This window comes from Pan paniscus, chromosome 3 (genome assembly GCF_029289425.2).
Source record: "Pan paniscus chromosome 3, NHGRI_mPanPan1-v2.0_pri, whole genome shotgun sequence".
Classification (NCBI taxonomy): Eukaryota; Metazoa; Chordata; class Mammalia; order Primates; family Hominidae; genus Pan; species Pan paniscus.
In genome coordinates, this window is record NC_073252.2 from 68,034,273 (window position 1) to 68,052,701 (window position 18,429).

An 18,429-nucleotide genomic window follows, 5' to 3' on the forward strand; every position below is an offset into this window, starting at 1 on the left:
CTACATATGGCTAGCCAGTTTTCCCAGCACCATTTATTAAATAGGGAATCCTTTACCCGTTGCTTGTTTTTCTGAGGTTTGTCAAAGATCAGATAGTTGTAGATATGCAGCGTTATTTCTGAGGGCTCTGATCTGTTCCATTGATCTACATCTCTGTTTTGGTACCAGTACCATGCTGTTTTGGTTACTGTAGCCTTGTAGTATGGTTTGAAGTCAGGTAGCGTGATGCCTCCAGCTTTGTTCTTTTGGCTTAGGATTGACTTGGCAATGCGGGCTCTTTTTTGGTTCCATATGAACTTTAAAGTAGTTTTTTTCCAGTTCTGTGGAGAAAGTCATTGGTAGCTTGATGGGCATAGCATTGAATCTATAAATTGCCTTGGGCAGTATGGTCATTTTCATGATATTGATTCTTCCTACCCATGAGCATGGAATGTTCTTCCATTTGTTTGTATTCTCTTTTATTTCATTGAGCAGTGGTTTGTAGTTCTCCTTGAAGAGGTCCTTCACATCCCTTGTAAGTTGGATTCCTAGGTATTTTATTCTCTTTGAAGCAATTGTGAATGGGAGTTCACTCACGATTTGGCTCTCTGTTTGTCTGTCATTAGTGTATAAGAATGCTTGTGATTTTTGCACATTGATTTTGTATCCTGAGATTTTGCTGAAGTTGCTTATCAGCTTAAGGAGATTTTGGGCTGAGACAATGGGGTTTTCTATATATACAATCATGTCATCTGCAAACAGGGACAATTTCACTTCCTCTTTTCCTAATTGAATACCCTTTATTTCCTTCTCCTGCCTGATTGCCCTGACCAGAACTTCCAACACTATGTTGAGTAGGAGTGGTGAGAGAGGGCATCCCTGTCTTGTGCCAGTTTTCAAAGGGAATGCTTCCAGTTTTTGCCCATTCAGTATGATATTGGCTGTGGGTTTGTCATAGATAGCTCTTATTATTTTGAGATACGTCTCATCAATACCTAATTTATTGAGAGTTTTTAGCATGAAGGGTTGTTGAATTTTGTCAAAGGCCTTTTCTGCATCTATTGAGATAATCATGTGGTTTTTGTCTTTGGTTCTGTTTATATGCTGGATTACATTGATTGATTTGCGTATATTGAACCAGCCTTGCATCCCAGGGATGAAGCCCACTTGATCATGTTGGATAAGCTTTTTGATGTGCTGCTGGATTCGGTTTGCCAGTATTTTATTGAGGATTTTTGCATCAATGTTCATCAAAGATATTGGTCCAAAAATCTCTTTTTTGGTTGTGTCTCTGCCAGGCTTTGGTTCAGGATGATGCTGGCCTCATAAAATGAGTTAGGGAGGTTTCCCTCTTTTTCTATTGATTGGAATAGTTTCAGAAGGAATGGTACCAGCTCCTCCTTGTACCTCTGGTAGAATTCGGCTGTGAATCCATCTGATCCTGGACTCTTTTTGGTTGGTAAGCTATTGATTATTGCCACAATTTCAGATCCTGTTATTGGTCTATTCAGAGATTCAACTTCTTCCTGGTTTAGTCTTGGAAGGGTGTATGTGTCGAGGAATTTATCCATTTCTTCTACATTTTCTAGTTTATTTGTGTAGAGGTGTTTGTAGTATTCTCTGATGGTAGTTTGTATTTCTGTGGGATCGGCAGTGATATCCCCTTTATCATTTTTTCTTGCATCTATTTGATCATTCTCTCCTTTTTTCTTTATTAGTCTTGCTAGCAGTCTATCAATTTTGTTGATCCATTCAAAAAACCAGCTCCTGGATTCATTGATTTTTTGAAGGGTTTTTTGTCTCTATTTCCTTCAGTTCTGCTCTGATCTTAGTTATTTCTTGCCTTCTGCTAGCTTTTGAATGTGTTTGCTCTTGCTTTTCTAGTTATTTTAATTGTGATGTTAGGGTGTCAATTTTGGATCTTTTCTGCTTTCCCTTGTGGACATTTAGTGCTATAAATTTCCCTCTACACACTGCTTTGAATATGTCCCAGAGATTCTGGTATGTTGTGTCTTTGTTCTTGTTGGTTTCAAAGAACATCTTTATTTCTGCCTTCATTTCGTTATGTACCCAGTAGTCATTCAGGAGCAGGTTGTTCAGTTTCCATGTAGTTGAGTGGTTTTGAGTGAGTTTCTTAATCCTGAGTTCTAGTTTGATTGCACTGTGGTCTGAGAGACAGTTAGTTATAATTTCTGTTCTTTTACATTTGCTGAGGAGTGCTTTACTTCCAACTATGTGGTCAGTTTTGGAATAGGTGTGGTCTGGTGCTGAAAAAAATGCATATTCTGTTGATTTGGGGTGGAGAGTTCTGTAGATGTGTATTAGGTCCGCTTGATGCAGAGCTGAGTTCAATTCCTGGGTATCCTTGTTAACTTTCTGTCTTGTTGATCTGTCTAATATTGACAGTGGGGTGTTAAAGTCTCCCATTATTATTGTGTGGGAGTCTAAGTCTCTTTGTATGTCACTCAGGACTTGCTTTATGAGTCTGGGTGCTCCTGTATTGGGTGCATATATATTTAGGATAGTTAGCTCTTCTTGCTGAATTGATCTCTTTACCATTATTTAATGGCCTTCTTTTTCTTTTGATCTTTGTTGGTTTAAAGTCTGTTTTATCAAAGACTAGGATTGCAACCCCTGCCTTTTTTTGTTTTCCATTTGTTTGGTAGATCTTCCTCCATCCTTTTATTTTGAGCTTATGTGTGTCTGCATGTGAGATGAGTTTCCTGAATACAGCACACTGATGGGTCTTGACTCTTTATCCAATTTGCCAGTCTGTGTCTTTCAATGGGAGCATTTAGTCCATTTACATTTAAAGTTAATATTGTTATGTGTGAATTTGATCCTGTCATTATGATGTTAGCTGGTTATTTTGCTTGTGAGTTGATGCAATTTATTCCTAGCCTCGATGGTTTTTATAATTTGGTATGATTTTGCAGTGGCTGGTACCAGTTGTTCCTTTCCATGTTTAGTGCTTCCTTCAGGAGCTCTTTTAGGGAAGCCCTGGTGGTGACAAAATCTCTCAGCATTTGCTTGTCTGTAAAGTATTTTATTTCTCCTTCACTTATGAAGCTTAGTTTGGCTGGATATGAAATTCTGGGTTGAAAATTCTTTTCTTTAAGAATGATGAATATTGGCCCCCACTCTCTTCTGGCTTGTAGAGTTTCTGCCGAGAGGTCAGCTGTTAGTCTGATGGGCTACCCTTTGTGGGTAACCCTGCCTTTCTTTCTGGCTGCCCTTAACATTTTTTCCTTCATTTCAACTTTGGTGAATCTGACAATTATGTGTCTTGGAGTTGCTCTTCTCGAGGAGTAACTTTGTGGCATTCTCTGTATTTCCTGAGTCTGAATGTTGGCCTGCCTTGCTAGATTGGGGAAGTTCTCCTGGATAATATCCTGCAGAGTGTTTTCCAACTTGGTTCCATTCTCCCCATCACTTTCAGGTACACCAATCAGACGTAGATTTGGTCTTTTCACATAGTCCCATTTTTCTTGGAGTTTGTTTCTTTTTATTCTTTTTTCTCTAAACTTCCCTTCTCGCTTCAGTTCATTCATTTCATCTTCCATCACTGATACCCTTTATTCCCGTTGATCGCATTGGCTCCTGAGGCTTCTGCATTCTTCACGTAGTTCTCGAGTCTTGGTTCTCAGCTCCATCAGCTCCTTTAAGCACTTCTCTGTGTTGGTTATTCTAGTTATACATTCTTGTAAATTTTTTTCAAAGTTTTCAACTTCTTTGCCTTTGGTTTGAATTTCCTCCTGTAGCTCGGAGTAGTTTGATTGTCTGAAGGCTTCTTCTCTCAACTCATCAAAGTCATTCTCCGTCCAGCTTTGTTCCGTTGCTAGTGAGGAGCTGCATTCCTTTCGAGGGGGAGAGGCGCTCTGCTTTTTAGAGTTTCCAGTTTTTCTGTTCTGTTTTTTCCCCATCTTCGTGGTTTTATCTACTTTTGGTCTTTGATGATGGTGATGTACAGATGGTTTTTTGGTGTGGATGTCCTTTCTGTTTGTTAGTTTTACTTCTAACAGATAGGACCCTCAGCTGCAGGTCTGTTGGAGTTTGCTAGAGGTCCACTCCAGACCCTGTTTGCCTGGGTACCAGCAGTGGTGGCTGCAGAACAGCGGATTTTTGTGAAGCACAAACGCTGCTGCCTGATAGCTCCTCTGGAAGTTTTGTCTCAGAGGAGTACCCGGCCGTGTGAGGTGTCAGTCTGCCCCTACTGGGGGGTGCCTCCCAGTTAGGCTGCTCGGGGCTCAGGGGTCAGGGACCCACTTGAGGAGGCAGTCTGCCCGTTCTCAGATCTCCAGCTGCATGCTGGGTGAACCACTGCTCTCTTCAAAGCTGTCAAACAGGGACACTTAAGTCTGCAGAGGTTACTGCTGTCTTTTTGTTTGTCTGTGCCCTGCCCCCAGAGGTGGAGTCTACAGAGGCAGGCAGGCCTCCTTGAGCTGTGTTGGGCTCCACCCAGTTCGAGTTTCCCTGCTGCTTTGTTTACCTAAGCTAGCCTGGGCAATGGTGGGTGCCCCTCCCCCAGCCTCGCTGCTGCCTTGCAGTTTGATCTCAGACTGTTGTGCTAGCAATCAGCGAGACTCCATGGGCCTAGGACCCTCCGAGCCGGGTGTGGGATATAATCTCCTGGTGTGCTCTTTTTTAAGCCCATCGGAAAAGCGCAGTATGGGGGTGGGAGTGACCTGATTTTCCAGGTGCCGTCTGTCACCCCTTTCTTTGACTAGGAAAGGGAAGTCCTTGACCCCTTGCGCTTCCCGAGTGAGGCAATGCATCGCCCTGCTTCGGCTCGCACACGGTGTGCTGCACCCACTGTCCTGTGCCCACTGTCTGGCACTCCCTAGTGAGATGAACCCGGTACCTCAGATGGAAATGCAGAAATCACCCGTTTTCTGCGTCACTCATGCTGGGAGCTGTAGAGCGGAGCTGTTCCTATTCGGCCATCTTGGCTCCAGCCCCTGTCTTTTTCTTAATTCTTTCAATTCCACTTTACCTCACCACAAACTACCCATGGCCCTCAGTGGGCTTCTCATAAAATACAGAAGTCTTAACTTTCATTTACTATTTAAATATGAATGCTAACAGCCAAATTATCGTAGATATTGAAAGATTTGCCATGTTTTAAAAATAATCTATTTCATAATTTAATGAGTAGTGTGTTTCTAAATATAGTACTATTTTCTTGTTTTGAAAGGCAAAAGTTTCTTCAAAGACATTCTCACTTAGAAAAATAACTAGCATTAGAGATAATTTTCAGATAAATCTTAATGTCAACAAATACCTAACTCTTCGCTTACTGCTGTATGTTTTTTGGCAGAATTGTTTTTTCTTTTCTTTTCTTTTTTTTTTTTTTTTTGAGACAGAGTCTCGCTTTGTCACCCAGGCTGGAGTGCAGTGGCACAATCTGATCTCTGCTCACTGCAAGCTCCGCCTCCTGGGTTCACACCATTCTCCTGCCACAGCTTCCTGAGTAGCTAGGACTACAGGCACCCACCACCACTCCCAGCTAATTTTTCGTATTTTTAGTAGAGACGGGGTTTCGCCATGTTAGCCAGGATGGTCTCGATCTTCTGACCTCGTGATCCACCTGCCTTGGCCTCCCAAAGTGCTGGAATTACAGGCATGAGCCACCGAGCCCAGCCAGAATTGTTTTTTCTAACATTATTGGAAAAAAAAAATTTTAAGGCTAAAATATTGCAGTCACAAGGCATTTTATATAGAAAGCACTGGCTAATCTTGATTTGTATCTTCGCTAGTATAAATAGATGCAAAAAGTTTGGCCATTGATTTGTACTACTGAAAGGTATAATGAAAAGCAGCCAGAATTCTTTTTAAGTAAATAAGATGAAGTGTTCTCCATTTGTTTTCAGGGAAATCAGTTAACATACCTCATCTTGTAAAATTATATAGTATAGTAGATTTTACCTGTCATTTACGTATCTTGAATTATTTTGTCATTAATCATTATTATCCGATAATTTAGCTTTCTAGTGGTAAAGTAGTTATTAAGAAGGAAATACCTTTGTGCTTAAAAACTCATACTATTGCCTGTCAAGCCTAGTCCAAGGTATTTGAACACCACTTAAAAATGCTAAAAACAGGCCAGGTGCAGTGGCTCACACCTGTAATCCCAGCACTTTGGGAGGCCGAGACGGGTGGATCATGAGGTCAGGAGATAGAGACCATCCTGTCTAACATGGTGAAACCCCGTCTCTACTAAAAATACAAAAAAAATTAGCCGGGCGTGGTGGCGGGCACCTGTAGTCCCAGCTACTCGGGAGGCTGAGGCAGGAGAATAGTGTGAACCCAGGAGGCGGAGCTTGCAGTGAGCCGAGATCGCTCCAGTGCACTCCAGCCTGGGCAACAGAGTGAGACTCCATCTCAAAAAATAATAATAATAAAAAGAAGAAGAGTAAGAATAATAATAATAAAATGTTAAAAACAGAGAAGTGAAGCATATGTCTGACTTGGCTATTCTAACAGCTATTACGTAATAGAGTCAACTCTCACTTATCTGTGCTAAGATGGGTAGAAGCATTGGATTCTTATGGTGGAACCCCTAGATAATCATTACTTTTGGCACTGTTACCAACCCTTAAAAGACGTGCCAATGAAGAGCAACAACACTATTCCAGTTCCACCTGCCTGCCCTCTGGTGGACATGCTAATGAGCAGTGAAATGGCTACAGAAAGGACAGCTGGTGTGAGTGGGAAGCTTATTCACAAATAAGTCATCTTTCTTTATTACTGTGAAATACACGTAGAAATGATTTTGATTTCATGTCTAACAATTATACATTTATCAGGGACATCATTCTGTAGAAACACAACTAACATTAGAGCATTTGTGAACCTTTTTATTCCTTGCCTCTTCTCTCATCCATTTGGAAGGTCACCTAGTCAGATGAATAACAAACACTAGGTTCAGCTGTATAGTTAAGTTCAGCTTTGCTTTGTACAGGACTGTGATTCTTTTACTCAGAGACTGAAAGGCAGATGTCATTCTGGGAAGTTTTACCCTCAATTATGAAGAAATAAAAATACAGGAAAGGTTTAAAAAAAAGCGTAAGAGAAAATTCAGCTGCTGTGAAGTGGCAATGGAATAGCTCTTGCAAATTTCACAAGCTTTGGCTGTGCTCCCTGAAAAATCAGCAGCAGCAATGTCCTTCAGGCAGCAGCTGTCACTGCAAGCAAAGAAGCAGCACTGGAAAGAAAAAGAAGGGGCTCCTCTGCAGACAGAGAAAACAGCTGATGCATAAAAATACAGATAGGGCCAAAATTAGCAACAAGTTGCTATTTTTTCCTTTTTGTAAAGTTCACTCAGCTACTAAGATAGATGTAAATTAAACTTTAGAGACAATGTGGTATCTCAAGTGGAACTGTGAAGGAATCATACCCTAGGCTGAGGACAAGTTTGATTTAAGATCCTACTACTTTTAGGCTCTATTTTCTGACAAGGGTGCACCATATTTAACTAAACCATTCAGGAAGCAGATTCAGCTACCTATTAAACACGTGGCAGTTTCAAAATGTTCAGGATTCTCTGCCCAGCACTCACATTACTTAGCTGTCATAGTAAAGGGCTCAGATATATGATGTGAAAATTACATTTTAACGAGGTGTCATGTGTGTTTAAAGTTCTTATTCATCACTACACAGCCACAGCTTTTACTGGAGACACAAATGCACTTAATTTGCATATTATAAGGACAGAAGGTGCACCATATCCTCATTGTTAAACTGTTATGTGTAGGCTTTTTGTTGGTTTAGATTCTACCATCTTTAGCGTACATAAGAATGGTTATATTTACATAATCTCAAACGGCTTTCAAGAAAATGTGGATTGTGTTTGGGAAGTAGAACAGCAGGTAACAAGACAGTAGCTACATCTCTTTATCATTCTATTGTTAGTACTTATTGCTGGATGTGTTTTTCACTAAATCTCAACCAGTAGATTTTTAGATCTGTTAGACATACTAATTTTAGGAAATTTTTGAAACTCAGCTTCTATGCCTGTTATTACCAATTTGAACCTACTTTCCCATCCTCCTTCAGTAGCAAATACTGGAAAACATGTGAATATTTAACAAGGAAAATTAGAATGTTTGATGGACAGCTTAGAAACAAACTGTAGGAGTCAAAGAAAATACCTCTCTTCTCACTGTTCTTTATTAATGAATAATCAATTTGGCAGAAGGTGGTTTGGGAGAGAGAAGAGTTAAAGGTGAAAGTCAGTCAAAACCAGGCACTAATCATAGCTAAAGGCAAGTGATGCAACTATCTGACCCCCTCCCACCAGCTGTATCAGGATATAACATATGGTTTTAGAGTTATGATGCTCATGTGAGAATCACTCAAATAACCTGCAAAGCAGCTGAGTATTATTTGAACATTTTAAATGTACATCTTACAAAAAATAGCCAGTTAAAGGTAACAATAAAGGTATACTTTTATATTGTATTTTATAAGATAGGAAATAGGCTCAGGTGAAAGTATATTTGAAGAAAATTCTAGATTTGATAGTTCTGTATCTGGTGCTCTGCCCAGAAAAAACAGAGGAAGTGCTTTCACATGTACTTTGTACTCAAGTGCTAATGCTTAAAATCATTTCGGTACCTGTGTCCAAAGCTGAATCACTGGTTCTTTAGACAAAATGTATTTTCAAGAGAACACAACTATTATGCATTTCTAAAAATAATATATTTTCCATTTTCTTCAAGTTGAAGAAATCCCTACAATTTGTCAACTGAACAATTTATGTTCTTATATATAGAATTCTTTAAACAGTTGCCCACTTTCTTCCATACTGTAAAATTACTGACTTTAATTTCTTCTGGAAGAAAACACATTATGTATTAATGTACTTCTCTTTATCACACGCTAAACTGCCCCTTAGATTACCAAAGCTCATAACAATGTGGGTGAAGCAAGGGAGAAGCTGGTGGTACAGGGTGGGGGGAGTGACTTACTAAAACTTAGATTATAGATCCATGTGCTGACAGTGAAGATGACTACCTGAGGAGCATACACGTAATCTTAATAAATCACATTTAGAAATTATACTCCTATTCACCCAGTATCTTGAAAAAGCAGATTTTAAAAATATAGTCCATTTATCCATTTAATCATTCAACAGTCTTTACAAAGCACCAAGTATTTATCAGACATTTTATGAATTCGTAGATGGGCTGGGTTCAGTGGCTCCCACCTGAAATCCCAGCACTTTGGGAGGTCAAGCTACTCAGGGGGCTGAGGCTCGAGAATCGTTTGAACCCAGGAAATGGAGGTTGTAGTTAGCCGAGACTGTGTGGCACTGCACTCCAGCCTGGGCAACACAGTGAGACTCTGTCTCCAATCAAAAAAAAAAAGTAATTTGTAGAAGAAACTGACTAAAACAATATCAATAAGATTATTACAATATGAATCAAAGTCTACTTAGTTCCAAAAAAAACTTTTTATAAAAAATTAGAGATGCTTTGCATTTGTATTTTCCTTAATATGTGAAATATAACTATATTATTTAAAATTTTAAGAAATTATTTGCAAATATATTTGCTATATGAATGCTAAATAGCAGTATCAAAATAAGTTCTGATTTATGTTTTCACCAATTTCATGCTGAGAAATGACAAAAATGCTGGCAATTTTACATTTAATATCATGCAGAATAGGTGACAACAGGATAGTGTTCCAAAAGTAATGTTTTTAGAGAAACATAGTAAATGAATTTTAAACTTCTTCTAAACTTTGCCAAGAAAAACTGGCCAATTAATGATTTTTTTCAAGGAGAAACTTCACTTAGAGTCTCTGAAAGCATTTTAAATACAAGTTTAAAAAGTCAATTGAAATTAATTTCTTAACATAGCTATTGTTGAAAACAGTGTTTCACAGATTGTACCATTTCTCAAGACATTTCTTCTGAAAAATAATGCAAACATACATGTCATACAATTGGGCAGCTCAACAAAAGGTAGGGATTTTAAAAAATGTGACAATTAAAAGTCAGGGGATGAGTGTTAGGAAAAGTAAGGAACTGGAATTAATAACTCCTGAAACCACTTTTAGAATACTTTGAGGAGTTAAGCTTTTTTTTTTCATGTTTTTCCTCCAAGGTTACCATTTCAGACTTTAAAAATGACACTTGTAGAATGTAAACTAGTACAGCCACTATGGGAAACAGTGTAGAGATTCCTTAAAGAACTAAAAGTAGAACTACCATCTGACCCTGCAATCCCACTACTGGATAGCTACCCAGAGGAAAAGAGGTCATTACACACAAAAGATACTTGCACACGTATGTTTACAGCAGCACAATTCGCAGTTGCAAAAGTATGGAACTAGCTCAAATGCCCATCAATCAACGACTGGATAAAAAAACTGTGATATAACTATATAGAATGGAATACCACCCAGGCATAAAAAGGAATGAATTAATGGCATTCACACCAACATGGATGGACTTGGAGACTATTATTCTAAGTGAAGTAACTCAGGAATGGAAAACATCGTATGTTCTCACAAGTGGGAGCTAAGCTATGAGGATGCAAAAGGCATAAGAATGATACAGTGGACTTTGGGGACTTGGGGGAAAGGGTGGGAGGGGATGAGGGATAAAAGACTACAAATTTGGTTCAGGTATAATGCTCGAGTGATTGGTGCACCAAAATCTCACAAATCACCACTAAAAAACTTACTCATGTAACCAAATACCACCTGTTCCTCAAAAACTTATGGAAGTAATTTAAAAAAAAAGAAAAAATGGAATGATAAAAAGACTAAAAAAAAGACCCTTATAAAAACAAATCATTTGATTTCATGGTTGAAGAGTAGATACAATTTTTAGAGTACAAATACATCATGATTAACTTGTAATACGAACTACAAATGATGTTTGTATCTAGAGGGTGCCTGGTGCTAACATCTGGACAATTTTGGAATAAGTTATATGAGCTGCAGTGCTTTAAAAGGGCCTTCATTTAGAAAATGTGGATAAAAATGGTCCTTGTAGGGTTGCTGCAAATCTATTAGGTTGTTACTGTATTGTGCCTATTACATATATTTTCTCATTAAAATATAAAAATAATCTTCTGAGGTTGGAGTTATTTTTTCCATTTTATAGTCTGAGGAAATCGAGACTGAAGACTGAACAACCTGCCCATAGTCAAACAAGAGACAGAGAGAATTCAAACCCACGTCCTTCTGACTCCCAAGCTCATGTTCAGAAGCCTATGCTACCTATGTGTAAGCATCACCAAGTGTCACCAGAGGATCTTTATATACCCAAGAGAAGTATATTTGCCTTTTATTTTTCAACACCAGATCTTTTTACAGGAGACATAAAACATAGATACCCCTTTATATAAAAAACTTCAAAAGAATGATTTTTCATTGATTGGAGTACAGTTAAAATCATCGCAAAAAGACTCAGCCTGCTACCAACAGATGGTAACGACAAATACACTTTGGGTCTACAGATTTAGGATTAGTTTTTGACTCTAACATATTTGTAATAAGTTGAGGGTTTCTGTACATAGACACATAGGACCCAAAATAAAATGGCAATAAGAATTCACTAAAGGCAATTTCTTTGGGGAAAAAAAAAAAAAAGTCAATGTAATTTACTAAAGAAAAATACCCAGCTGAAACTGTTTGTGTGAAATAAGATAAACAGCCTCTATTAACGTTAATTGAAATTTTCCTATCAGCATATATCATGCATGCAATTTATTTCTATATATATTCTTTCCACCTCTAAACTGCAATAAGTCCATGCTAAAGCACTAGCTTTTCAATTTGAGCATTCATGCATGAAAATTGATAGTTTTTTGTGATTATACTGACAAATTTAACAGGTGAAATTTCACTATTTGTAAAACAGACAAAGTCTTAATTGTCGTTGTTCAAAAGGAATGAAATTCAATCTCCTGACTTAAGTTATGAATTCATTTTAAAAGCTGAAGTCTATCACTTCTTAATGTTTGCTACTTCAATAGCATCCTTTTATTTATTTATTTATTTTCTGATATGGAGTCTCGCTCTGTCACTCAGGCTGGCGTGCAGTGGCACAACCTCAGCTCGCTGCAACCTCCGCCTCCCGGGTTCAAGGGATTCTCCTCCCTCAGCCTCCCTAGTAGCTAGGATTACAGGCACCCACCACCACACCAGACTAATTTTTTTGTATTTTTAGTGGAGATGGAGTTTCACCATGTTGGCCAGGCTAGGTTTTTGAACTCCTGATCTCAAGTGATATGCCCGCCTTGCCCTCCCAAAGTGCTGGGATTACAGGCAAGAGCCACCGCGCCCAGCCTTCAATAGCATCCTTTTAACAAATATCGGCACTAGTACGTGAGGGTGAGATGGATCATGTTTTAACTCCCATAAACAGACAAGCAAATACATTTTTAAAAATTAAATGAAGGTATAATTTTCCTTATGTTCACAATTACAATGATTCATTCTCTTACCCCCCCATATGTATGTACATACATACATATGGAGGGGGATATGTACATACATATGGAGGGGGATACATGAATATATGAATATATAAACATATAACAATAACCATATGAATATGTATACTAATACACATATGACTATACATATATACATATATGTATAGTACAAAAAGCATATAGTCACATATGTGTATGAGTATATTCATATGTTTATTATATGCTAAAATTGTATGTATGCTAAAAATATTTTTGGCAAGTTTTTAAACACATGGGATTATGGTACCATCTTATTCTTTAAAGACAACTTAATAAAACTGAGTTAAGAACTTGCTTTAGTTTATCAAATCAGAACTTGAAATTGTAATTAATTTTAACCTATTATTCTAAATAAAAATAAGGTATGCTCTTTTAAATAAATAAAATTTGAATTATGTTATTGCCTCTTATTCACTGATTACCTAAAAAAATAAGTTATTATTTATTATTCCTTTGAGATATTAGAAATCATTTCTTGTTCCAGTTAAGAGTCAAAAAAGGCTAAGAACCATCCATAACAAAGTTTTCACTAACCAAACATAAATTTTAGTTTAAGAATATCACAGCTATGAAAGGAGTGTCTTCCCAGAATACTCTAGATAATGGATTATTGATCAGGTTTTAAACTGTAGAATGCAGTGGGTTAAAAAAACAAACAAAAAACCTTACCTGTACAGCGGTGAGTCAGACAATACAGTTGGTCTAGGAGATTTTGTTGAGGACTTAGGAGAAATTGCTTTTGTTGCTATTGCATATTTAGTCTTTTCTTTCCGTAAAAGCCAATTCAACGTAATATCAGCATTGCTGATTGTGGAAACAAGTGCTGTCACTCTGACTGAAGCCTCTCCATGATTAGAGAAAATACTACCTAATTTGTCATCCTATCTGAATAAGAAGTGAAAAGCCATTCATTCATTCATTCATTCCACAAGAGTGATTGAGCCTTATTATATATATGCGATGTATTACACTAGAGTCAGAGAAGACAAATAATGTTAAGAGAAAAATACAACAAAAGAAAGGGTAAGGCAAGGCCATTGGCCATAAAAAACTTAGAATCTACTTCAGTAAAAAGATATGCATATACTAGACTAAGTTAGAAGAATGTCGTGCTAATAAAAGAGTAATTCGAAGCATAATGCAGAAAATAAGAAATATTAACAGGATTGCACTTTATTTTAGCAAAGGTTTTGTGCACTTCACTATATAAAGAACTAACCTGTTGAAAATGTTAAATGCCCTTCAAAGAAGGAGGGCTAAAAATTGGAGTTGAGCAAAACAAAGGAGAGTCAATTTCTTGTAGTTATACATTTTTACAGCTGAACGGCAAAAATAATTTAATTTTCGAATTGCTATATTACCATCAAAATTCAGACATCTCTATCTTAGTTTTCCATTATACTTTATCTTGGAGAAGACTATTATGGCTAGTTGATATGGTTTGACTCTGGGTCCCTACCCAAATCTCATCTTGAATTGTAATCCCCATATCCCCACATGTGGAGGGCAGGACCTGGTGGGAGGTGATTGGATCATGGGGGCAGTCTCCCCTGTGCTGTTCTTGTGATAGTGAGTAAGTTCTCATGAAATCTGATGGCTTTATAAGGGACTCTTCCCCTTTCACTTGTTCATTCTCTTTTGCCTGCTGCCTTGTAAGACATGCCTTTGCTTCTCTCTCACCTTCTGCTATGATTGTAAGTTTCCTGAGGCTTCCTTAGCCATGTGGAACTGTGAGTCAATTAAACCTCTTTCTTTTATAAATTACCCAGTCTTGTTTATATCTTTACAGCAGTGTGAGAATGGACTAACATAACACACTAGCTAAAAATTTTAACCTTTAAGAGAATGGTGTTCAGTTGAGTACATAAAAATGAAAAAAAAATTAAAGGTATTTATGATTGTCTTTAAACAACATTAAAAGGAAATGGTATGTTTTCAATGGAAAAGGGGCACTTTTAAAGAATTACAATTAAAACTCTATAAAAAATTGCAATGTCTTATACAAATTGAGGTATATTTTTACTGTACTTATCAGTTATGAACATTTTTCTCAACATACAAATTAAGTTAATTCAGAACAGGCAGACTCAAACTGACAACCTTCCCAAAACGGGAGGTCAGATATGATGCACTCTGTGAGATGACTACATTGGTGCGGGCTCCTGAAACATAATATCAAGTTAACCCTTTGACAAGTTCCAAGTAGACAGCACTTCTGTGGGCATTTCACAATTAATTAGACAGGCTGGCATTCTATTTTAGCAATGGTTTTGTGCAGTTCACTACACAAAGAACTAACCTGTTGAAAATAACAAACACCCTTCAAAGAAGAAGAGCTGAAGACTGGAGTTGAGCAGAACGAAGGAGAGTCTACTTCTTGTAGTTACACATTTTTATAGCTGAAAGTGATCAGAAGCAACCTTCTTTAGATGCAAAGACAAAGAACAATTTTCAGGTACACAGGCCAGAATACCACAAATAAAGTTTAATAAAAACATAAAATGAACTTGCTGAGAACAAACAGTAAATATTTCCCCAAAGAGTACCATAAAAGGTTGAACTTACCTGATCTACTATCCAGAGGTCCAAAATCCAAAGAATATTTCACGACGTGATAGTTATTCCATACATAAAGTAGGTTGTCCCTGGGGTTGTAATCCACAGCTGCAATGTACTGGTATGAATTAGGAAAGGGTACATCCACCAAACTATCCTTGCTTTGGTCAGTGTTGTAAATGTAGTCAATCTTATTTCCAGTAGCCTCATTGTCATCATCCTCATATACAGATTTGACCACATACAGAATTCCACAAATCATAAAGGCATTGGAAGCTGACCTTTTATCATATGCAGTATCCCATGTTCCTTCGATCCGTAGGGTGTAAGGGTTCAATTGACTAATGACAATTTTACCATTGTTTTGTTCTGTTGCATAGATTACCCATAGCCCATTCTCATCTACTGCCAGGTCTATGTCAGATTTGCCTCCCCATCGGTAAGGGGAGGTATCATGGTAATTGGCATTTGCTATGATAGCCTCTCCACTCTTTATCCTAGTCCGCAAATCAAACTTTACTATGTTCCTGGTGCGCTCTTTGTTGAAGAACAAAGCTCCATCATACACTACAAATCCTGTGCCATCCACCCTATGAGGGAGCTTGTAGGTTGTAGTTGGTCTTCCAGCAATGAAGTCATCCTTGGATGAATACTCAGTCAGGGTATCAGTTCTGTAGGGAGTCCAGGGCATATAATAAATCTTGTCAGATGCCTGCAGAGGGTCTTTGCACCACGCCCCAGATTGGTGGTCGGACTCAAACAAATGTTCACTCTGGTATACTCCTTTTAGTAGTCCAGGACAAAGAAAAACTGTTGGAAGGGAAACAGTTAAAATAAATAAATATATTAATTTCATATTTTGTTATATAGTCTTATTTTTCACCAAATGGAATGCAACTCTAACACGAGATACCCACCATCACTTATTCTGCTGCATTCTTTTAAGAACACAAAGTATTCTTCCACATTAATTTTGGCTTCATTTCAAAATCATTTTGATTTTGATAACTGAAAAATATCTAGCTTTTTTGTGAGTAGCTGTGCATTCCTGTGATTGTTACCTTTGTAAACATGCTACAATATTTTTGGAAATATATATCAGATGTAACATATGTCTATGTATTCTATAGACATATAAGAAATACAAATGTTTACACACAATACTTTTAATAGTTCATTGAAGAACATATTTTGAAACAAAAATATTGTTTCCATTCTGATGAAATTCACCATTTAGTAGTTATCATTAAGAAACAGATGAATATCTCATAGTAATTTTTTAATAAAGGAAAAAGAAAAGCCCTGTAATACAGGCCACTGAATCTTTTAGCAAAAAAGCTCTCAACGTTGCTACAACGCACACAGAGCATGCAACCCACACAATTAAAAATGAGTGATGGATGGATACTGGAAGGAAAAGAGAAAGGAAGAAAAAGAAAGGAAAGAAGGAATAAGGAAAGAAGAAAAGGTGAAAGGTACAGAAAAGAACCCAAGATCTAGATTTTAATCAGTTAAAAATGTCCTGTTAAATACAGTAGTATTGGAACTTAAAAACATGTACCTTTTACTGTTACATGAGAAGAGCATTAAAACCCAAGATTACTTGCTATAATATTTTGCTGCTCATACTTCAGGATGAAAATGGCCAAGAATCATCTGATTCACTTGATTTTTAGTATGATTCAGTAGCATATCATGTGAATGGTGGTAAGAAAGCCTGGCTGATTCATCTGTAGTGAAGGGGCTATAAAGCAATGTTTCCCAAAGGGTGGTCCTTGAATCACGTGTTTCAAGTGGCATAGCTAGATGTTACACAGAAAGGAAAAAGGGATCCTTAGCCACATGTGTTTAAGAAATGTTATATTACATACAATTGTGGCAGAGATTCTAATTGCTTAAGTACATTCGTGAATCTCCAAGGCAGAAGTGGGAAGGGTGAGCAAATTTCACACTCTAATTGGATCATGGCACCTTTATCATAGAGCTTCTTTGGAGTATAGAATTCCGCTGAACCTACTATGGGAAACACTGCTCTAATATATTTGCAAAGCAAACACACTGAAAAATAATCATGCAGTCTACTGTTATGTTTGGAATGATTAGAAGTGTACTGGGTGAAAAAATTAGAAAATCACAGTAATTTGGATATTGACCCTTTTTTAATGATTAAAGTACTATTATTTTGGCATTAGTGATTAGCTTTTAAACAGTAACTATAAGCATAGATGCAATGGAAAACAATCTAAGATGAAACTCAAGTAGGTTTTGGAGATTATCAAAAAGAAAAGTACATTACTAAAATGCCCAAAGTTTTACTTTTAGAGAAATAACAAGTTTGGGAACAGGCTAACGACCAAAATCTTCCATAGCAAGGATAGAGGGCCATCATCAATATACAATCCATAATAATATTGATTGTAAGAATTTCATATGCTTGCTATAATTATAAAGGATAAGTATCCATTGTTATCAAAATTGTATATAAGCTTTATGCTAAATAACCATCCTTGATGACTAAAGTAACTTACTTTAGGTGGTTCGAAAAACTTTTTCCCTTTTTCCCAAAATAGTTAAAAATTTATGGAATAGGGAAACCATGCCAGAGCTATGAAAAATTAACTAGCATAGAAATAAAAACAAATTAAAGCAACCACTATTCATCACCATGAGTTGGATTTCTAACTACTCAAAAATAAAGGGGAATAAAATACACTGTTGAAAATTTTATACTACTAAACTCTTCTTAGATAGAAGAAAGTGACTCTTGTCAGTAATACAGATTAAAGTGAAGTTGAGCAGCAGAAGTAGTAAATAAATTTTCATAAAATAGATAAGAATTAATAACAAAATTATTTTAACTAAATGTTAAACTGTTAAATAACTTAGCCTATAAATAGTATATAATTTATGAAAGGTATTTAATTACCTTTTTGTTCCACTTCTATTGGAGAGAGAGAAGTAAAGAGAGAAAGGAGAAAAGAGAATAGATTAATGGTACGGTATTGGCCAAGCACTTTTTATTCACCTCTTCCAAACTGAAAGTAAATAATGTATTTCACTCATACTTGCTTTATTGAACATTATATGTTTTAATAAAACCCATCTCTCTAATACAGTTATTTAAAAATAATCATATTATATGCTTTAAAATGTAAACTTTGAGAAAAAGGGCAAAAATTAATCAAACTATGATTAAATAAACACACCATTCCAAATTACAGACACAGGAAATGCAATATTCATAATAAGAACACCAATATTTCCATTGGAAAGGCAGGTCGGCAATTATACAAAGAAAGCTTTCAAATAGTTTGACTAGTCTCACTTATAAATATTATAGTTTATACCAGTATTTCACATAATAGTTGTGCTTTCTATGCATTTCAAAGAATTTGTTTAG

General features: G+C 36.8%; 1 protein-coding gene across 30 annotated transcripts in view; it reads right to left on the reverse strand.

Moving 5' to 3' along the window:
- ADGRL3 (adhesion G protein-coupled receptor L3) overlaps window positions 1-18,429 on the reverse strand; it is an 861,253-nt gene that overhangs the window by 317,035 nt on the left and 525,789 nt on the right. For all 30 annotated transcript variants that reach the window (XM_057302095.2, XM_057302097.2, XM_034958747.4 and 27 more), the window contains one exon: window positions 15,039-15,839. In XM_057302095.2, the coding sequence (XP_057158078.2) occupies window positions 15,039-15,839 (801 nt within the window). The remainder of the gene's footprint in view (window positions 1-15,038; window positions 15,840-18,429) is intronic.